Here is a 22770-nt window from a genome sequence, read left to right as displayed (position 1 = left end):
TGTTGAATTTTCAACGTTACGTTGGCCCACTCCTGATTGGTTGAGAGCCTATTTTCTCTCTCTTCTAAAAGGCCCCAAAATGAGCTCCCTTTTTTCCTAATGACTGTCTCCTTATATTTCGCTATATACTGGACTAGAGTGTTTTTACCCATAGTGCAATTGTCCCAAGCCTCCCAAGCTCTTTCTAACTCTTATTCAGGTAAAAGCTCTTTTAAGAAGGCTTGTTCAAATTCAGCCTAATACCTGGGAATTCTATCATTTTCTTTGAGGCTCATCCACCATTTATAGGCCTTATTTCCAAGGGAAAGACTTGCTTCCACGACTTCATTTTCAGGAGGAGTATTCCTGAGATGGTGTAATGATTTAAGATTGCAAGCTGAAAGGTGCAGGATGACGATGAGGAGAGGAGAGCATGATGCTCCACGAGCTGTTGCTCATTCGCTCGCGCAAATCATTAGTAATTCAAACTCGCCCTTCTTCCACCCCTCATTGGCGTTCTGGACTCTCTCCATTCGTTCCTTCGGCCTTCCTATTGCCCAAAAGCTTAGAAATGTTTTGAGCGTCTTTATCGCCAATCAGACGAGTCTCTCGTCGCTCATGGCAGTTCCAATTCCAGCTTCCTTCGTTTCTGAGCAGCTCCAGTTCTGCGGTGCTCCACCTTTGTCTTTCTTCTTCCTCAGTTCGATGATGCGCCACCTTTGGCTTTCTTCTTCCTTTCTTTCAACAAATCCCTCTTTGAGACCAAACTATCCGAGCTCACGCACACCCGCCTCTCAATGAACTCACCTCAGAAAAACCTCACTTCAGAAAATCCTCAGTACTCCCACTGTTGCTCTCAAACACTCGGAGTGCACGGCGGACCGGCGAACAGCGGGATGTTGAGAAGCTTCTCCAAAGGCTTGATTGTATCGCGATTGAATGGCGGGTGAAGATGTCCGTTCGCGTTAACGATTCTACTCTTCGTTTCAGGCAACATAGGCCGGAAGAAACCACTTGAACACTCGCTGGCTCTCAACTGTAAAAAATCTCTTCTCCTCAGGCTCTCCAACCGCTCTGATACCAATGTAACAATCCAAAATCGAGGGCTCAAGATCCTTACCACCTAGCCACGAGTCCACCGAGAAAAACCGCCAATTTGTTTCCTCCTTGGAGTTCTCTCTAGAACTCTCCCTCCAAGCCCACCGCATGCCATGTGGACTTCTAGATGCCAAGTGTCCTTCTAGGGGACCTTAGTCTTTATCCCTTCTTGGCATCCCTCTCTAATGCTAGGCCTCACTTTTTTTTTTTCAAAGAAAGGAACCTTCTATTAATGCTTGAAAGATTTCATACAAAACAACAGCCCCGAAGGTGCTGAGTATGAAAAAAACCGGAAAAGGCTGAAAGAAAAACCAGCCTGTTCCAGAGAAGCCCAGATCACTGCCTAAGGGATCTCTCGAACTGGGGCTAACAGCCAAGTGGCGGGACTATACAGCCAACGAATCCCTCGCGGGGTGAAGATGTAGAAAACACCTGCAGGCCAAGCCTTGCAGAAACGAGCACGCCTCTCAATAGTCGCCTTGGAGCTTGGAGTCCCATGCTCCCAGGTGGACCTAGAGTGTAGATGATATCCTGCCAGATGGCAACCAAGGTAGCCGAGGGTGGAACGGGGTGCTCTCCCATCACAAGACTATACCGAGCCACCTAGATGTTCCAAGCCGTGATGTTGGCTACCACCTCCCAAACACTGTCCTCCCTAGGAGGAGGAGGAGCTAGGGTGTCAGGGGGGACTGCCTCGTGGAGTGCAATCCTCTGAATGCTCTAACCCTGTATTCGGTAGGCTGGGGAGATCTCATCAATCTGAAAAGCATGTCCTCCCTCTGTCAACCAAGCCACCATTCCCCCTCCCCAGGTGTAATCTCTGTGTATACTTTGAATGCGTGTCGTGATCCTGAGGGCTCTCATCTAGATCCTTGTTGCACTATGATAGCTCCATAGGCAGTGCGGGATAGTCTCGTGGACACCATCTGAGCAGCAGTGGCATTGCCCCTCCACTCGCATTTGCTCCAACCACGGACCGATGGGCAAGCGCCTCCGTGGGCTGGCCGCAAGTTGGACCACAACCGTGTCCAAAACCTGGAGTGAACATCTTGGGGCACTCTCTGGGTCACCCAGAGTCTTTCCCTTGAGGGAGTCCACCTCGACGAGTCCATCTGAAGTCTCCTGCCAATCCGTGTGGTGTAGGAAATGAAAGGCACCTCATCTATCATCTCAGCTAGGCCACCCTTGGAGGGCCAGATCCCGGGTCCCACTGGACCTCGCTCAGGGGTCTACCCTCCCATAGCCAGAGGCGCCATCGAGAGTCGTCCTGCTCTAAGACACTGGGATCAATGTGCCACTCCTTCCCCAAGCGTCCTACCACTTTGATCATCTGCCAGTGTATCCCATCAATACTCCCATCCATCTTAGGGTCACTCTCAGTGAGGGGCTGAAGCAGTCCTCCAGGTCCGACACGGAAGAAGCCGGGGTGCGTGTTGTGGCGTTGCATCAAAATCCTCAAAGGAACACCAGTACGGGAAAACTGCCCTAACCATCTGCTGTCTCTCCACATGTGAAGTCCTTCCCACCAGGACTCAGGAATGGCTAAGTCGATCTCGACCATCCCTTGCCCAGCCCCTCTTAGATGCGCTAGGGTGTCAAGCCTCGCCTGTGCCTCCATGGGTAGTTTGCTCCAGTGACCAAAAGACCCTGTTGGACCACTGTCCCACTGTGCCCAGCCAGTGTGAGTCCGCTGCCCAAGCATACGTCCCTCCTAATCTCTGACCTTTGGGTGCCACATAAGGGGCTGGCGCTCAAATTCCTCTCTGCATCTGGGCGGGCACGGATGAGGCCCCCTGCTAGTCTCTGCCAAACCCTATGGAGGCTCCTCATCAAGGGGGAGCCCTTCCCCGTAAGGGGAGCCTCTGAGAAGATCCATCTATGTGAAGGTTGCCACTATCCCCCAGTGCATGGGGTGTTCCTCAGAAGCCCTCTCTGTAGGAGGAGCTTCCAAGGCTCGGCACCTGGGGTGAGGCCATGAACCACCAACTTGCCTAGAAGGGCCTTGCTTTGCATCTCCGGATCAATGATACCCAAGCCTCCCAGTGCCTGCGGCATGATCACCGTCTGCCAAGCTACTCGGGCCCTAGAGTTCCTCGTGCCATCTGAGCTTGCCCAGAGGAAGTTCCGTACCAACCGTCGGAGCTGCCCAATGCAACCTCTGTGAAAGCACCAACAGGAGGCAATATACCAGGCAGTGGCAAGAAGGACTTGGTTTGCCACTAAGGCGTGACCTGCGAGGGAGAGTTTGGCCGAGCTTCAATAGAGAAGCTTGCGCCGAACACTCTCAAGGACCGGGGCAATCTGCTGCTCTGCTGTGATGTCAATACCCACGTGGCATCCGAGGTATCTCGTTGTCTGGCCCCACGGTATCCATTTGAAACCAATGTCACTCCCCCACTCACAGATCTCCTGTGTCTCCTCAAAGCCCGTGAAGAAGCCTATGGATTTCGTCCAATTGATCCGTGCCCCCGAGGCCTCACAATAGATAGCCAAGGCGCCTCTGACTCTCTCTAGACTCGTGGTGCCCTCAACATACAAGGCCATGTCATCTGCAAACTCCGAGTCAAGGAGCTCCTCCTCAGAGGAAGGGAGCTAGTGGGCAGCCTTGGCGGACCGAGCGAGAGAGGAAAGGCCTCACTTGTGTGTCCTCTGATAATCATATGACTAGAGCTCCCTGCGTATAGTGCTGAAACTCCTCTGATTTGTCTGAGAAACCCAATCTCCTCATAGTGCCCTCGAGGAAAGACCACTCCACCCTGTCGTAGGCCTTCTCGAAGTCCAAGAGAAGGATGGCCAGTGGCTGTGCCTGGAGCAATCCACTGCCTCCCAGAACGTGAAGATGTTGTCCAGGATGCTGCGCTCCTGGACAAATCCAGTCTGTGTGTCATGTATGATGTCGGTAAGATGAGGTCGTAACCGCAAACTCAAGACCTTGGCGAGGATCTTGTATGCAGTATCAAGCAAAGTGATCGGCCTCCACTATCGGATATCTGACCTATCTCCCCCTTTCGGGATCAAACAAATCCACCCCTTGCGCAAGGATTGAGGGAGAAGGCCTGTGTCGAAAATCTCCTGGCAGGCTAAACGGAAAGGGGTGGAAATAATCTCCCAGAAGTTCCGGAAGAAGGCCGGAGTCAAGCCATCCTCCCCTAGGCATTTTTGGGTCGGGAGAGCCTTGAGGGCTTCCCAGAGCTCCTCATTTGTGAAAGGCTCCTCAAGTCTGCTGCATAGGTCCCGCGAGACTACCGTCGGAATGTGATCCCAAACTAGCTCTCGGGCCACAAGACCGGCTAGGGTCATCCTCTCTGTCTGAAAGAGTTGGCTATAAAAACCGGTGGTCATGTCAAGAATCTCTTGCGGGTCAGTGTTCATGATGCCCTGCGAGTCCCGGAGACGCTGTAGCTGTGTGCCGGTCGATCGGGGCCCAGTGGTCTGAAAGAACTACTTCGTCATCCTATCGCCCTGCTGTACCCATCGGGCCCAGGAGGAATGATAAGAGAACTCAGCCCGCCGCAGCTCCGTGTCCTGAAGCTCGAGACGAGCGCTCTCCAATCTGTCACTAAGCCACTGAGACACTTGGTCCTGCTCCTTGAACCTCTTGATGGAGGCGAGGTCTCTCCTCAAAGCCCGCTCGTGCTCCTGAAGTGTCCTCCTTCGCCTGAGGGCGTGAGCCTGCAACTCCACACTGCTCCTCTGAATTGCATCGGCAACCCACGTAGCCCAGCCCTAGCTCGGTGCCATCTCTGAGTGCTCCCAGATCTCTGCCATAACCTGCTGAATCTCCTCGTCCTGCAAGAGGTCCTCTGGGATGTGGACCCCCTTTTGGGGGAGACCTCGGTGGGGCTGATCCAAGTGAAGTACCACTGGAGAGTGCTCGGACATCATGGTACCTGCCAGAATCCTAGTAGCGCCGCCTCCGTGTAATGCCCAGTCCCCAACATAGAAGCGATCTAATCTCTCAAGAAATCCATCGTGTCTCCTCTGTCCAAAGGAAAAGAGAAGGATGCCAGGAGTCCTGTTGAACTCTGGCTCTCTATATGGGTCTTTGCCATTGATAATGAAAATGAATTGCTCCGAGGTACTACGCTCTGCTACTGGCATCTCAAAGAACGAGGCGCCGCCCTGCTTGTCTTCCCCAAACTCGAGGTTGTTTAAGTCCCCTCCAACAATCCAGGAGTCAACATCCGGAAGACACTTTGACAACCTCCTCCAAAAGGCCGGGCGATGTTGCCTACACGCTGGGGCATACACGTTCAAGATTCCAATCCTGGACTCTCCCGCGTCCGAACTCCCATCCAAACTGCCCGTCTTGGAATGAGCTCACCTTGATTGTAGACCTCTGGAGCCAAGGTCTGTGAGACTGAGATGCAGGCCCCTCCGCTCCGTCCTACTGCGGGAGACCACTCCTCTGGACCTCTCCCTGGAAGACGGTGATGGCGTCGTCTGATGTCTGCTGCTGAAAACATGTGCTCCTGAATCATAAGGATGTCCACTACTCGCCCTACCGCTGCCCTCTGCAACTCGTGTCGGAGCATCAGGTACTGTGGCTGACTACGAATACGATTGTGGAGCCCATGTACGTTCCAACTCACTATGGTCCAGCTCATGAGAATGGGGGAGTCGGGAACAAGGCTCTCCTGTGGGTGGGTGCCTGTCCTAGAGAGACTGACTTGTGTGATTTTGCCGGGGGTTTGGAGGGCGAGTAGTCGGTGTCTGTGCGGCGTCGTACTAGGGTGGATATCGGCTCAATACCGATCTGTCGTGCCCACTTCATCATGAAGGAGGCTTCCACCCCGAACAAATCCGCACACATCTGGAGGGGCTAGAAGTGTGCGTGGTCCACCTTTGCCTCCATCAACAATCTAATAACTCCCATCGCTAAACCACACATCGGCTCCTCTCACGTGAAGCTCAGCTGAAAGTTCACCTCTGCGCCATGGGCATACCAAAGATCTAGTCCCTGTGGGCCCATTCACTCGTCCATCATGAGCATAAGCTGATTACCCAAAATAGCATCAAACACCTCCGGGGACCACTTCTCCAACCCTGTGGAGGCAAACAAAAATCTCCAAACGGGGTGTGTCTGAGATCCCATTGCACTAATCAAACGCCCCTTGCGGGGTTGAAGGACCATGAGTGTGACCTCCAATGGTAGAGGGTATGAGTCCGGAATCTCCAGATAGTTCTAGGATCCTAACCTCTAGAAGTCCCGCGGTAAGGGATGCCTAGGCTGGAGGTTGGGAGCTGCTGGCTGGGAGGACGAGCCTCGCCTCTCAGGATCCCTCTCTGAGCAGACCTGCTGCTGCGATGAGGAGGCTGAAGGCGGCGTCGTCGTTCCCTTGCCTGATGGCAGGGGTGTTGAAGAGGAAGAAGTTGCTACTGGAGTAGAGAGGGGAGCGGCAGGAGAGGGAGAGGTCGGGACGTGGGGGACAGAGGGCGGGGGGCGGGTGGTGAGAGTGACCATCAGAGGGGGGGGCTAAGGAGGGAGGAGGGGGCGGGGGGAACCCTGGAGGGGGAGGGGGAAGTGAAGAGGAGGAGGGGGAAGTGAAGAGGAGGGGGAGGAGGAGGGAAAAGGCCGATCCCAGGTCCCCCCTACTGATCAGGCTCGTCGGGGCTCTGGATTGGCTCCTCCATGGCCCTCGTCGGGCTAGCGACTGCGGCTTCTGCTATGGCCGCATCTAGAGCTCTTGGGGCTCTTTGCTACTGCAAGGGTGAATGCGGAGTTGGACTTTCGAAGTTGGAGGAGCGGCTGAATGGGCAGAGGCTCCCGCTTCTGGGGGGGGGCTCCTGTTGTTCCTCTTTCGAGGCCTGTCGGTCAACTCTGTCCCTCTCCCAGCGGTTGGCCATCTGTTTGCGGCGTTTGCGGACTTGCTTGCTTGTTTTCGTTTTCCTTTTAACCTGTGTCCAGTTCCCTTCTGAGGGGGTAACCCATGGGGTCTGAGACTCCTGCTGCTCTTACTTGAGAGGGCGTTGAACTCGGGCCTGCTGACTCTGCCTAGGCACGCGAGGGAGGCCACGGGGGCAATCTCTGGCGAGGTGGCCCATCTGTCCGCATCGAAGACACTGGCCTGGTAACTTGGAGATCTCTACCCTCTGATGAAGTGTGCCCCCTTTCAGGGTCTCGAGAAGGATCAACTCTGGGAGGGACTCCGAGCTCTCCACCACTAGTTTGATCCTGGGGACTCCATCATCTACTAGAACGGAGGCAGTTGTCTCTGGCGGGGGCTCTAGCACCGTGCCAAATGCCCGTCCAATGGAAGGGAGGATGGCTTGATACTCCTTGGGGAGCCTTGGGAAACGGAGTGTAACCGGGAACCGTGGAGCATGGTGTGTAGTGGCCATGTCCTCCACTGTGAACCCATGATACCAAGGAAAGAGGTAGACAAGGTGCAGGCCAAGGAGTAGGGGGCTCTGCTCCGCAAGTGTCGAGGCGGTGTCAGGGGAGCTCAGCTGGTGGATGAGGAAAACGCCTCGTCCATAGATGGTGACCTCTTGGATGTGGTTGCCCTCTAATGTCAAGCTCGCTTGGATCCACTCTCTCACCTGTCTCTGTGTAGGCGTGAGGCCCACAATTTTGCCCACAAGCTCCTTGTCCTGGAGGGACTGAACTTCCTGTTGTACGTGTTGCTTGTCAACTGGGGAAAGAAGAACCTTGACGGCCGTGGGATTTGAGGGTGCTGCCATAGAGCCCCTCTGGTCAGAGCAAGGGTCACCACCAAGGTTTTCTTTCGCCTTAACAAGCACAAATGCTCCCGCTGCAGGGAGGAAGAAGAGAAAGGAAAAAAGGGCAGAGGGGGAGGCGGAGACGAGGCGGAGTGAGGGGGGGTAAGGACGGAAGAGGAGAGAGGAAGGCAGGGAGGACGGAAGGTGGAGAAGGAGGAGGGGGGGGGACGAGAAAGCGAGGAGGGAGAGAAGGCGAGGGCAAGGGGCAAAGAGGAGACGGGAGAAGGTAGCAGGCGGGGGGGGGAGGAGAGAAGGAGGCGGAGGGGCGAGGAGGTAGGGGCGGCAGGAGGCGGAGGTGGGGGCGGTAGGAGGCAGAGAAGGCGGAAGGGGAAGGTGGTAGAGGCGGCGGCAGGAGGCGGGAGGGGGTAGCGGAGGAGGCGGGGAGGAGCAGCGGGGAGGGGAGGAGAAGGGGGAGTGGGGAAGCGGAGAGGGGAGGCGGGGGGGGGGCACTGCAGGGAGACGAGGCGGGAGAGGCGGGGAGGGTAGGCAAGAGGAGACAGGAAGCGGGGCGGAGAGGTTTCAGAGGAGGTCGAGGGGGAGCGAGGCGGAGGAGGCAGAAGGGGTTGCGGGAGGAGGAGATGGCGGGAGGGGAGCAGCGGGAGCAGCCATGCTAGGCCTTACTTATGCCTAGCCACAATAATTTACGTCCACCGTTCCAGTGTCAAGCCCTCTTGGTTTTGTGCCTCACTATAATCACACTGCACTCGGCTCCAGGATTATGGATGACGTAACACATTTGCAATTCGTTTTTGTTGTTTTGTGGCTTCCTTTTGTTGGTGAGGAACATTCAACTATAAGATTCGAGTCTGTGACGATTGTTAGTGGTTCGTGAAGGTTTTCCGGCTTGCAGTTAGAGAAAGACTTGTGGGAGAGACTTCCAGGTGTTGGAGTTTCCGTTGTCTCTATTTTCAGTTATTTTGTTATTTTATGTAAGTTTGTTATTTGATTTGTTGTACTCGTTCTAGAAACCATGGAGTCTGGTCTAGGGTACTGCGCCTTCCCTTTCCCCAATGGGGAGGGAATTTTGGTTGCACCTGTTCAGTCCCCTTGGGCATCTTCAATTATTTTTGGCACTAGTGGGTCACATGACTCCACTCACGTTCTAAAGGATCTAAGACCTCCCAATTGTAATGGCGAGGAAAAAGAAAGAAGCAAGGATGCAGTCACCACTTTCCTGTGAAAGTTGCAAGACTTGCATAGTTTACGTCAAAATCTCAGCCACTTGCGTGCCTTGGAGACCAGTTTGTCCCTTAGGGGTTAACGCTGATAAATTGTGGTTAAGTCTGACAAAGAGTGAGGCGATATCTACCTCGTGGAATAAATTTGAAGCACTCTTTAAAAAGGAATTTATTCTTGAAAATGAAGTGGAGAGAAATTGTGATGCCTAGGATCAATGGAAGATGTGAAATTGACTGTTCACCTAGTACATTGCCGAGTGTAGAAAAGTCACCCTGAAGCTTCTAGGAATTGATGATTTTCAAAAGCTATGCATATTTATTCGTGGGCTTGACCCAGATTAAAAACACCAGGTCCAGTAAAATGAACCTAAAACCCTCGATGAGGCAATTACATTTGCCCAGATTTTCGACGATACAATTAGCAAAGCAAACTGTACATCTCATGTACAGAGGTTACTTGGTGCAACTAGTGGTTCTATGTCTGAGGGTCCCAGAAACATAAAGGACCTTATCAAAAGTCTGATCAAGTTAAGAAACCTAAGGGACCACCCCATTTCTTGAGAGCTTCAGATTTTGAGAAAGCTAAAAAAGAAAGACCTTGTTTTAATTGCTTTGAAATAGGACACAGTTGACATCTGTATCCCAAAAAAGGGAAAGAGGGTGTGGATTACAAAGGAAAAAGGAAAAGGCCTGAGAAGGTAGTACACACAATCCAAGTGTCATCCTGATGCTTCCCATAAGTGTGGGTCCAATCCCTATACCCACTGAGGGCCCCCTTCCCCAAAATAGGGAAGAATTTGCTTTATACTTGGAGAACTTGCAAATACAAAAGCCACTCCTCAAAAGTGCATGGAGATGCGACTTTGAGGATGACCCATAGAAAACGGAAAGCTGACCCACAGATGTCTGAGAAACAGACCAGCCATGACCAAGGCCCAATCCTCCCCACACTGACAATGTAGACCACTGTGCAAGGCTATCGGGGAGGCTTATGCTGTCCACGGGCATGCAGTAGAACTGCGTGAGTGAGAGAGGTAAACGGAGGCGAACTAAGGATGGAAATTAAAAGATATGGAGCTGAGAAAACTGAGTGGATGTTGAGAGATATGGAGTTGAGAGAGAGCGTAGAAAAGAGTTGTAAAAACTGAAATGGAAAACTACTAAAACAGAACCCCAAGCCTCTGCTCCGACCTCAGGCTATGGTGCTGCATGGACACCTTTCTTGGATCACAATTGGTACTGTTGTGTGTTGCTTCTGTATTGCGAGGCCCTGGAAGGGCTAGAGGCTGCACCAGGGCTAGGGAATGGGTGAAGGCTAGAGGAATTGAATGAGCAAGAGGAAGGGCAAAGAGCCCCTTATATACCTTGCACCCAAGTGCAGGGGTGCATGTGCCAAGTGGGTCTACGAGACCAAGTACACAACGGATGGTACTGTGGATAAACATAAGGCCTGTCTTATGGCCAAAGGTTACTCACAGCAACTAGGGTGATTATGAGGACACTTTTTACCCCACTGCCAGGATGGCTACTCTCAGGACGGCGGTCTTGGTAGTTGCTGCTCATCAGCAATGGCCGATCTTTCAGATCGATGTCAAATCAGCTTTCCTCAATGGTGATATGCATGAGGAGCTTTATGTGGAATATAGCCTCCAGGTTTTGCCATGTCAGTAGGGATGGTCTACCGGCTGAAGAAGGCTCTGTATGGACTCAAGCAGGTTCCCCAACCTTGGAATCCAAAGATTGATGAGTTCTTTCTATGGAAGGGTTTTCAGGGTCACGAGCATATCCGAATCTGTATATGTTCCTGAAGGATGATTAACTACCCTTGTAATCTTGTGTGGATGACCTGCTCATTACAGACAGTCATGGGTTCCACATTGCCGAGATGAAGGTTGCTTTTTCACAGGGTTTTGAAATGACGGATCTAGGGTTACCTCACTTCTTCTTGGGCCTGGAGATCTGGCAGGGAAAGGATGGTTACTTTGTGCTTCTTAGAAGGGGTATGTACAGGAGCTTCTGGCAACTTTCTAGATGGAGGAGTGTAAGTCTATCTCTTCCTTGTGGATCCTAGCACCAAACTGTCCAAGTATGATCCTAGTGAGCCGGTGGATGCAGGTCGTAAGCTGATAGGATCATTGATTTGGTTGTTCAATACCAGGTTGGACTCAGTTCTGTGTGGGACTATTGAGCTCCTTTATGCAGACACTGAAGAAGATCCATTGAGATGTAGGTATCCTCGAGTAACTCCAGGGTATGCATAACCGAGGATTATTCTATCAGATATGGCAGCAATCCAGGATCCATTTTACTAGGCTGGAGTGATTCTAATTGGGGAGGAGATTCAGACACTTGCCGCTCAGCCACGGGCTATTGCTTCACCCTCGGATCAGCAGTAGTCACATGGTCTAGTAAAAGGCAACCCACAGTAGCCTTGTCTTCGACTGAGGCTGAGTACCGGGCCTCTTGTTCCACAAGTGAGCTTTGTAGTTTTCTTGGAGAGATTGGGTTCTTATAGACGACACCGACCGTCATCCACAGTGAAAATCAAAGTTGTATAGCATTTGCTTGTAATTCGGTGTTCCATGCACGGACAAAGCATGTTGAGATACAATATCATTATGTCCGAGAGAAGGTGCTCGATGAAGTGATCCTGCTCATCTTTTGTAAGACGGAGGACAACAGGCAGACCTAATTACCACAACATCTGCTTGGTGCTTATACCAGCTCCTTGAGATTGATTCATGATCCAGAAGATGAGAGGGGGTGTTAGAGGTAGCATCTTCTGTATCATAGAGTGACGGGCTAGATTGTGGGTATGCCTGCCCATGCAAGGTAGGAGGGGGTTGTTCAGGCTTCCTTGCAGGCCACTTTGGAGGCGTATTGGCTGCGGACAAGGCAGAGGGGTGCCCTTGGGCTTGCTTTTCGGCTGCCAACAGGCTGCCATGTAGGTGCCTAGGTGGTGCCCTGGTTGGGGGGGTCAACCAAGCTCCCAACTGTGATCAGTCAACTGACCAACTGGTCGGATTAAACCTGCCTTGGGCCAGGCTGACCCCTTGAGTCGGCCAGGTTGGCTGGATGAGGGGGACCCTATAAATAGGGCTACTCCCCTATTGTTGTACCATCAATTGTACAAGGTTTTTGCCTAGCAGTTGGCATTTTTCTTCTCTTGTGCAGACTTTCTCTCTCTCTTTCTCGCATTTCAGTTCGCAGCATGTGTGCTCTCTTTTGCTGTCCAGATTCCCCTGCACTCTCACATTGAGGAGGTAAGGCAGCAAGAATCCAATCCTTTGCCTGACTCTTGCAAGGATGGGATCCGTGGATGCGTGCGAACAAAGTGGTGGACCTCTCAAGCTCCACATCCTGCTCTAGCTGCTTCAACTCATCTTCAGAAAATAGGCAGGCTCGCGGCAGCAGCCGTGGGGAAGAAGATGGAGGATTGACTCAAGGCGTTATCAATCAGTTATGGGGGGACGATAGAAAGATAGATACAAATCCTACCATCATCTGCAAGCTCCAAGTAATTAAGGAAACTAAGAGATCAGAGTGCTGAAGCGGGATTAATCTAATCATCTTCGTCATCATGTCTCTCTCCCCTCCCGCTCAAGTTGTGCAAATCAGCCTAGTGGTGATGTGGGCCACAATGCTGAGTGGTCTGACAGTATACAATTATGAGCCTACTGCACTTCTGTTTTATTTCTATGATGAGGTCAGTTTGAGACAACATTCGATTTCTGTTTCAATGCAGAAAAACTTGGGCTCCTGTCCAATGACTTGCTCCTTAAAAACAAATTTCAGCATCCATAAGTACCTTTGAAAATCAGCTTAGGCTAAGTCAGAAATATAATAGGGTGATCTCTGTGCTTGCTTATGCATTCATCTTTATTTTTTTCCAGAGAAAGGGCATCTTATATTAAGCTTGCAAAATCTGTACAGTAATCAGGCTGCCAGAATTGGAAGAAGCGATATTGCTCCTTCCCTCAAAGAACCTTTGTCAAGATGTCTACTTAACTCTGATACGCAAACTGATTTGTTACATGTCTGCCCTTTATAACTCAAAGAGATCTTTCCATGAGAAGACTCTCGTTAAATCCTAGAAAACCAGATACATTGGACTGTTTCAGCTTGGTTTCTTTCTTGTTGAAGCACCAAAGGATCATTAAAAGGTACACGAATTGCTGAATTTAGTTCTAATTTTATGTACATTTTTGTACAGGTGCTCATAATGTGGGGGTGGCCATTGCAACATCTCATGGTCTGGTTGTGCCAAATATAAAAAATGTTCAAAACCTATCAGTTCTAGAGGTACAAAAAATCTCTACTTTTCTAAAACCCACAAATATAAAGTGAAGATAGGAGGAAAGAATGTAAAATTACATTTTCAGCGTAACATGACAACTTCATTCAGCTCGAAGTATCTTGCCAAATGGCTGTCAATTGAATGTTAAAAGAGTATGGACATGTGAGCTGATCTGTGCCAAATTTTTCCTTGGGCAGATTGCAAAAGAATTGTCACGGCTGACTGAACTGGCCACAACAAACCAACTCAGTTCAGCGGATGTGTCAGGTGGCACCATTACAGTCAGTAATTTTGGATCTGTTGGAGGCAAGTTTGGCTCTCCTTTGTTGAACTTACCGGAAGTGGCCATTGTTGCCATTGGAAGAATACAAAAGATACCCCGCTTCTCTGATGATGGGAGCATTTATCCTGCTTCAATAATGAATGTAAGCCAGTAATTCATGCTGATCACCTCTCGCACCTTGTTCTTTTTTTAAATAAAAAAATCACGGAAAACTGTTGTGGCTTGCAATGAAAAGGAATTCATCTTAATGACCTCAAATTCTTATGATGCTTAACTGGTTTCTTATGTCTTTTCCATGGTCAAGAGATTTAATGCAAGCTATGTTTTAAATGAGCAGTAAACCCATTGTGCCACGTGTTGAACAGTACTTTCAAACATTGAGCTTAAGGATCACATGGTCTGATTATGCTAAATGGGCATTATTCTGTCTTTTCTATGAAGGTCACATGGGGTGCAGACCACAGAGTTTTGGATGGTGCAACTGTGGCGAGTGTCTGTAATGAGTGGAAGACTATGGTTGAACGGCCAGAGAGATTGGTGATGTACCTTAAGTGATTCCCAACCTCTTATATTTCTTGTCTATATGATTCCCAACCTTAAGTGATTCCCAACCTCTAATATTTCTTGTCTATATGAGCTTAGAACTTGTACCATGTAGTCAGAGATCTTGCCAGAATCTGACTCTGGGGATACAACTTGAACAAATTGATCTTGTATTTATTTTTAAAGAACCATTCTAAATGTGTGGTCATCACAATCCCTTTGATATTTGTAACATATTTTATCTGTACATTTCTTATAAACCTCTTGTTTTTCTTGTCATTCGTGATTGTGCAGTCACAGTACTCCTCAAATTTATGGGCATGATCATTTACGATGTTAATCACAATTCTATGGAACCCCTTTCTCTCTAGCTGGCATGCATGGATCTCAAGTGCTGTCCCATTTACTGACTGGCAAAAACAATACATTGCATGTACCCTTGTTGCCAGCAGGTGTCATTGTACTTGAAGAAATTTAAAACTGAAGCCTTAATTTGTGAGAGGTGTGGCTTTAATGCCATTCCCAAGCTCCATGTTTATTTTCTGTCTTGATTGTCGAGTGTAAATTGAAACACAATTCATAGTTTTTAATGGTTAACAGTACTGCTGCACGGTGTTTCATGCATAGGACACCAGCAAAGAGGGAGAGAGCGAGAGCAAACAAAACATTAGCTGTTACTTAAATTCCAGCTTCTTTAACCCCGGTACATTCATTCACCTCAAGTTCCTCTCTTCTCTCCAATTCGCACGACATTCTCTTCTTTCTCCGCATTCTCTCTCTCTCTCCCTCTAGAATTCTCCTCATCACCTCATCCACTAGATTCTTCCTTATTTTCGTTATTCACATCACACCTTAACCTTTCAACCTCCTAACCCCCACGAGAACATAACCACCCCAACACACATTTGACTCCACAACTCTCCCAAACAATTCTGATTTTCAGGATCTCTATCATATCCTTGATAGAAATGGGAGAGAGAGTAGGAAGCAAGAGAGTGAGAGTAGAACGTCGAATGTGCGATAGAATGAAGTAAAGCAAGACAAAGGGGGGATAAGGTTTTGTCTAAATGACAAACCTTATCCTTTACTAACCGTAGTTAGTGAACTAACTGTGGCTAGGGGGAAAAACCTCTAAATGAGGGAAAAGTGCCCCTAACCCACTTATTGACTTTACATTGGTCAGTGCTAGAATTTATCCATAATTCTAATACCCCCCTGCAGTGCCAATGTCATGTACAAGGAAATGATCAATCACCAAAAGGAAATAAGTTCAGGGCATTGCGAAATGTCTCAAACTTCTCACGTGGAAGTGCTTTGGTGAAGATGTTTGCAACATTGTCATGTGTTGACACATAGATCATACTGATCTCTCCTGCATGCAACTTCTCTTTGACATAGCGATAGTGAATCTCAATGTGCTTCGTGCGAGCATGAAACACAGGATTCTTTGCCACTGCTATAGCACTCTGACTATCAGTGAGAATCGGAGAAGGACCCTCCATTGAAAGATGAAGATCAACAAGCAAACCACGCAGCCAAACACATTCAAGTGTCACTGTGAAAGTTGCCATGTACTCAGCTTCACATGAGGAAGTAGCCACAGTGGATTGCTTCTTGCTCAGCCAAGAAATGCAAGTTTTGCCAAAAAAGAAACAATTACCACTTGTGGATTGCCTAGTGTCATAGTCTCCAGTCCAATTTGAATCACGATAAGCATGCATCTGCAAGTCACCCCCCTTGGGAAACATCAAGCGATAAGACTTTGTGCCTTGCAAGTAATGGAAGATGCGTTTTACAGCCTGCCAATGTGTTGTCTTTGGGTTGTGCATATACTTGTTCACTTGAGATACTGCAAATTGAAGATCGGTTGCACAGATATATGAGGCATCCAACCACTTGACTGTAGAGTGTGGCATCTACAGATTGTCCTGCGTCGTACATTGTAAGCCTTAGCATTGGCTCCATGGGAGTAGCTATAGGCTTGCAATCTTGCATCCTGAATCTATCCAAGAGTTTTTGAACGTCCAACCATAGGTTCTTGGGGTTCTACCCTATTTCAAGAAGTAGGTTTTTGTGTGACTATAGTTGGTACATTTGCCATTGTGGATGTTACATATTCAATACCTTTCAGTCCCCACTCATGCCATTGCGGTTGTGGAGGTAGATGCTCATCCTTGAGGCAAGCGGGAGAAGGTTAGGTGTCACATTAGAATGCACCTTGTCATGTCCACATTGTATGTTTGAAGAAGTAGGTGACCAATGACGTGATGTACATAGAATCCACATTTGATCTTCTCCTTCGAAGCAATGCGATCCTTCCTGACCCAAATCTTTTTGCGTCTGTCTTCTTCATTTCCGTTGTGTCAATGATGAGGATTGGACCATTGAATTTATCATGGTACTCATGGCTACTGGCAAGAGGAGTACTTCTATACGAGGTGTGGCCATGGTATCCTTGCAAAGAGATGCCACAAAGGTTCGACCATCATTTGTGAGTGTAGCTATCCTCTCTCGCCAATCGATTTGTGGTATATCTTGGCCATTAATTAATGACTCTAATTTTCCCAGTAGTAGTGTTACGAGGTATCCATTGTTGTAGACGCTCCCATACCTCTTGTGCGATAAAGTACTCGGATCCACTAATGCTTTGATTGTTATCAATGTTTGATCCACCAACACTTTGATTGTTTGATCCACCAATGCACAAGCAACTTGGCTGGATCTCTATGGTTAGATTATCAAAGGTATCCTCATCCTCAAGAGTTTCTTGATATGGTCTTAGATGATTTTTACCAAATCTTAGCATCCCTAGCCTTGGCTTTCTCTTGGGCTTGCCTTTGTAGCAACTTGATCTCTTTCAGCTCCTTATCACAGTAGCTGTCGATCCATTTTGTCCTAAAGGATGGCTTACTACCCAAAGAAAGTTGCTAGGAGAGAGATGAAGACCCGCATACATATGGCATTGAACAAATTCAATGTTGTAAAAGACAGGAAAGTTCGAGCACTGACTACTGTCTTCAAGGCATCAGGGGCGAAGATTTGGGTATGACAATTAGACTTTCTTGATATTTGGGTTCTGATTTTACCCCGATAGAATGAGACATGCTAAAGGCATGGCTCAAAGGACAAAAGACAACAACTAAAGGCAGAAGATTAAATTGCAAGACGAAGGTCCAAGGTCAAATGAGTCAAAGCAAAGGGTGACTAGTGAAAGACCATGAGTCCAAACAAGGATGGACCAAGCAAGCACGAAGGGGCTCTTGATGGTGCAAAATAAGAAACAAGAATATAAAGAAAGATTTGAGGGGTTGTGTATAGTCTCCAGTGTGATGTGTTTGAGGATGTTGAAGGAATGTTAATGGAGCCTCCAACTCCAAGCTAGTCCTTGTGAGAGCTATGCAAGCATTAATGGTCCATAGGTATCACTCCAATGGCTCCCAGAGTGGTTGCAAATGTGGACCCACAAGAGAAACCCTTTCAAGAATGTACCATGATGGTGAAAGACCATGAGTCCAAACAAGGACATTACAAGCAAGCACAAATGGGCTCTTGATGGTGCAAAATAAATGTTGAAGGAATGCCAATGGAGCCTCCAACTCCAAGCTACTCCTTGTGAGAGCTATGCAAGCATGAATGGTCCATAGGTATCACTCCAATGGCTCCCAGAGTTATTGCAAATGTGGATTCATAAGAGGAAAGGATTGCAACAACATACTAGCATTCCAAAAGAAAAGAGTTTCCCTTCTTTCTCTAGATTTCTATTGCTGGAACAAGATTACTTTGCTCTATTTATCTCTTTACCTAGTTCATGCTATAAGATAAAGGCTTCAAAATATATCTTATAACTTGCCATTAGCAGCATCTTAGTCACACATGTAAATATTATGAGTTACAAGAATGGAAAAGAGATGCAATCCGTCGAACAAGAAAACTCCACAGATCCTTGTATTGGACACAAGGACATGATGAGGCTTATACTTTAAATAACACAAAAAGTTAATTGTTGTAATCATTCCTCATTAGACTTTGTCCTAGTATACAATGACTTGATATTATTTAATGGAATAAACTAGTCTTGAATTTTCCACAGGAAACTGGAAACAAGGCATACGTGAGAATCATGTTTGAGCTTTGAGTGAGAGCTACCTATATTGCTACTGACAAAATATAAAGAGGGGAGAGGAGAAGAGTGGAGATGAGGAGAGAAGGCACAGCTAGAGAGCACACCACAAATGAGTAACTATTGAAATTGTAGAATATATAAAACCCTTTTAGGGTAAGGGCTAGGGGATCTAACACTTTTCTTTATAGCACTATATTGGGTTAGTGCTATGCACATATTGAAACATGATGTTGAGCATGGTTTCTCAACACCTTCCCTCAAGATCAACATGATGAAGTAGGCCTTCTCTCAAGATGACAATTTTGGGGAATTGAAAAAGGTTGAGCATTACATTCCATCACTCCCCTTTAATGGGAATGTCCTTCCTTTGTGTCAAACCAAGAGCTTGTCACAGTGTTTCTCGAAAAGCTCTTTGCCAAGTAGTTTGGTAAAGATGTCTACAACATTTTCTTTGCTATTGCAATGTTGTAGTATGATGTCACCAAGTAATACTCTTTCTCTAATGAAGTGCTTTGTGACATCAACGTGCTTTGTCCTGGAGTGATATACTGGATTCTTGGCCAATGCTTGAGCCGATTGATTATCATAGTATATTGTTGTTGGCTTTGATTCATCAAAGTAATCTATTTCTGACAATAGTCTTTAGAGCCATATAGCCTCACATGCACTTGTAGTGAGTGCTCTATATTTTGCTTATGTTGAAGACAGAAATAGTTGGCTGTTTGTTTGACAACCATGATAGAGCACCTTGACCAAGGAAAAATGCATATCCTTGAGTGGATCTTTTAGGTGCATGATAGAGCACCTTGACCTAGACTCTTTTGGCTACATTCCAGTGGGACTATTTTGGATTTGACATAAACTGTGCTAGTGAACTTATTGTATAACAGATATTTGTCCGTGTGATAGATATATAAGAGATCTGATGAGCTGTCGATAGTACCTCTCATTGACTGTAGGATTTTTTGAATCTTTTGTAAGCTTCAAACTCTATTCCATGGGAGTGTTTGCAATCTTGCAATCTGCCATATGAAACTTCTTCAGGATACTGTCAACATACTTTAGCTGACTCATGAAGGTGATGTCTGAATCTCTCCAGAACTCAATACCAAGATAATAGTGCATAAGTCCAAGATCTTTCATGTTGAACTCTGCAGATAAGTCTTGTTTTAGCTTTTTGATGAAGCTCTTATGAAGCTATCATTGCTTTTGGTCACAGTTAGATCATCTACGTACAAAAGTGCAAGAGTAATGTCTTTCGCTTGAACTTTGTAGTAGAGAGTATGATTTGCATTGGACTTCATGTATCCCAGATTAGAAAAATACTTGTCTATTCTGATGTACCAACTTTTGGGTGCTTGCTTTAAGAAGTAGAGACTTTTCTTGAGATGGCAAACTTGATTGTCTTGTCCTGGCTCCCAACATAACCTGTTGGTTGTTGCATGTAGACTTTCTTGTCTAGATAATTGTTGCATGTAGACTTTCTTGTCTAGATAACCATTGGAAAAAGCATTCTTGACATCGAGCTGATACACATTCCATCTACTTAGTGTCACTAGTGACATCAAGAATTATATGGAATCCATCTTTACGAATGGAGCATAAGTCTCATCATAATCTTGACCATATTGTTGTACAAATCTTTTTGCAACTAGTCTGGCTTTGTATCTTTCAATGCTTCCATCTGGATTATACTTCACTTTGTAAACCCATTTGTTTGCTATGACCTTCTTTCCTAGTGGAAGGTTGAGTAATTCCCAAGTATAACTTTTGTACAAAGCTTCCATTTCCTCATTCATAGCAGTCTGCCATTCTGGCTTGTCAACTGAGTCTTTGAAGTACACTGGTTCTTTTGTAGCCATGATGATAGTCATAAGAGCATACTTGGTGGTTTGAACCTGAATAGCTTTGCCTTTTTGATCATATGTTAATTTGGTTGGTAATCTGCTTTCCCCAGTAGACTGTCTGACTTGCTTTGGCTCTTCTCAAGGTGCTTTTGGCAATTCCTACTTTTCTTCATCAATCGTTTTTGTAGATGACTGTGTAGCCGGTGTTTCTATCTCCTGTGTATTTGAGGTTTTCCATTCAAATTCCTCATCAAAGATTACATCTTTGGAGATAATGACCTTTTAGTTTATGGGATCATATAGCTCGTATGCTTTGCTTTCTTCACTATAGCCAACCATGATGCATTTAGGTGACTTCGCATCCAATTTCTTGCGATGATCATCATGTATGTGGGCATATGCTATGCAACCAAATATGCGAGATGCCCAATGCATGGCTTGTGTCCAGTGAATGCTTCATAAGGTGTCATACCTTGAATCGGTTCGGTCAAAAGGTGATTAAGCAAGTAGTTTGTAGTGGCTATTGCTTCTTCCCAATACTGATTTTGGAAGATGCTTCTCACTGAGCATTGCTCTAGCACTGTCTGCTAAAGTACCATTCTTCTCTTTTAGATTTTGCATTCTACTAAGGAGTATCTGCACATGTGAATTGTCTTCGAATGCCGTTACTTCTGCAAAAGTTCATGAACGCTGAAGACATGCATTCACCTCCTCTATCTGATCTCATGACTTTGATCTTTTTGCCTGTCTAGTTTTCTACCATGGCTTTGAATTCTTGAAATTTGGAAAAGACTTCAGATTTCTCTTTCAGAAAGTAGACCCAACAATATCTGCTGTAGTCATCGATGAAAGTCAAGTATTGATGCTACGGGTCTGGGCATAACCCCATACATTTGTGTGTATGAAATCAAGAATACCTCGTGCTCGAGAGATGCTTCTGCCTAAATTGGTTCGCTTTTGGTTACCAAAGAAACATGCTTCGCAAACTTTTTCAAGAAAGTGAAGTTTCAAAATTCCAATTGCCATTTTCTGATTTTTGAGCTCTATCAAGCTTTTGAAATTGACATGTCCATATCTCTTGTGCCATTTTGTGGAAAGTGGCATCTGTTTTAATGGTTGAGCTGATATGGCATGCAAATCTAGTACTGTTGGCTAGCATTCTGAAGCATCCTTCCTTGACTCCTTTTCCTACTAGCTAAAATCCTCTGGATTTTTCTCTGAACATTCATCTCCATCAAAGATAACTCGGTAGTTGTGTTTCATCATTTGACTTGCTAACAAGAGGTTCTTGTTGAGTTTCGAAACATAGAGTACATCTTTCACCAATCCTTTCGTACCAGTGAAATTGCTCATAGGGACAATGCCTTTCCCTTGAACTGGATTCAGTATGTTATTTGCAGTGTATATAATGTTATTGTGTTCTTCTAATGGTTTCATCTCTATGAACCATTCTTGATGATTTGTCATATGAGATGATGCACCACTGTGGATGTACCAAGGATCCTGATCTGCTTGGTCGACTTGATAATTGTATTACCCTTCGAATTGTAATCAATGTCAAGATACACTATTTTAGTCTTCTGCATATCCCCGCTTGCAAGGAACATATTCTCAAGTTTATTGGCATAATGACTGTGATTGGAATGTCCACCGCGTTGATTTCCTCTTCCTCAGAAATTCCCTCGATTGCCACTGGATTGACCGCCTTGGTCGTACTGCTTCTTGCAGAAATCTCTTTCATAGTGTCCAAACTTATGATAGTTTTTGCACTGAATGTTTGATACGTCGGTGTATGCATTTCCTCATCCTTGGAATCTTCCTCCGTTGGAATGATTTTCTTTTTGCTGATGCTGATGTTGTTGATGCTGGGGATGATGCTGATGCTAACTTTGATGGCTTTGTTGTTGATGATGACCACTTCGCTGGAGTGATCTACCTCTGACTCTGCCTCTACCTTTGCTTTTATCTGAAGTTGTGAATGATTGATCATTGGAATGACCTTTGCATGTGTGAATGTCTTGCATCCTGAGTTCTTCACGAAGTGACACTGACTAAAGCTCCAGTGTTGAAATTTGCCATTGAATGGCAATACTCTGAACTAGATTCTTGTATCCCTCTCGTAGTCCATTCAAGATGACTTGAACCATTCTTGCGGGATTCATAGTCTCTCCTGCTGTTACGACTTGATTGTTGTAATCCTTGATTATGAGTACATAAGCATGACCAGTTTCACTACTGTTGTAGAAACTATGGTTTATCTGGTTTCTCAATGTGAGATGGTGCTGTGGCAATAGGTGGAGTAGAGCTACTACTGAGATTGGATCCTCCAATGGTCTAGATGTAGATCCATTGACATACTCCCATTTGTCTTGAAGTACAAGAATGGTCTCCATTTGGTATTTCCCATGTGCCGTAATTGGAGTTGTCTAGCTTAGCATATGTCTCCAAATTAGGGTTGCTAGTTGTAGACATGGCGTAAGAAATGTACTCAAGTGTCTGTGAAATCACTGTCTAAATCAATTGCAATAGACTGACTGTATCAAGTGAAATCTGAACTGTTGGTGAAGATAGAGCTGCAATATATAATCCATCTGTTACAAGGCTTGTGGCAAATGATGTTGGGAATATCCAAGAGGCTTTACAAGGCTTGAAATGATGTGCACAATGCCAAAAAATAGCTAAATAGGCTTTAGAATTAT

General features: G+C 46.7%; 1 protein-coding gene across 6 annotated transcripts in view; it reads left to right on the top strand.

Moving 5' to 3' along the window:
- BCE2 (2-oxoacid dehydrogenases acyltransferase family protein) overlaps nt 1-14299 on the top strand; it is a 39275-nt gene extending 24976 nt beyond the window's left edge. For 5 of the 6 annotated variants that reach the window (XM_087373774.1, XM_087373745.1, XM_087373767.1 and 2 more), the window contains 3 exons: nt 13192-13280; nt 13473-13700; nt 14000-14299. In XM_087373774.1, the coding sequence (XP_087229900.1) occupies nt 13192-13280; nt 13473-13700; nt 14000-14113 (431 nt within the window). In that variant the 3' untranslated portion in view covers nt 14114-14299. The remainder of the gene's footprint in view (nt 1-13191; nt 13281-13472; nt 13701-13999) is intronic. The other variant, XM_087373751.1, reaches the window with a different exon arrangement.
- Nucleotides 14300-22770: the final 8471 nt, after the last annotated feature.

Source organism: Dipteris shenzhenensis, chromosome 1 (genome assembly GCF_047967505.1).
Source record: "Dipteris shenzhenensis isolate YYH24624 ecotype China chromosome 1, Dip_SZ_1.0, whole genome shotgun sequence".
Classification (NCBI taxonomy): Eukaryota; Viridiplantae; Streptophyta; class Polypodiopsida; order Gleicheniales; family Dipteridaceae; genus Dipteris; species Dipteris shenzhenensis.
Note: the sequence above shows the minus strand (reverse complement) of the source record. Positions and strands in the feature narration are given on the sequence as shown.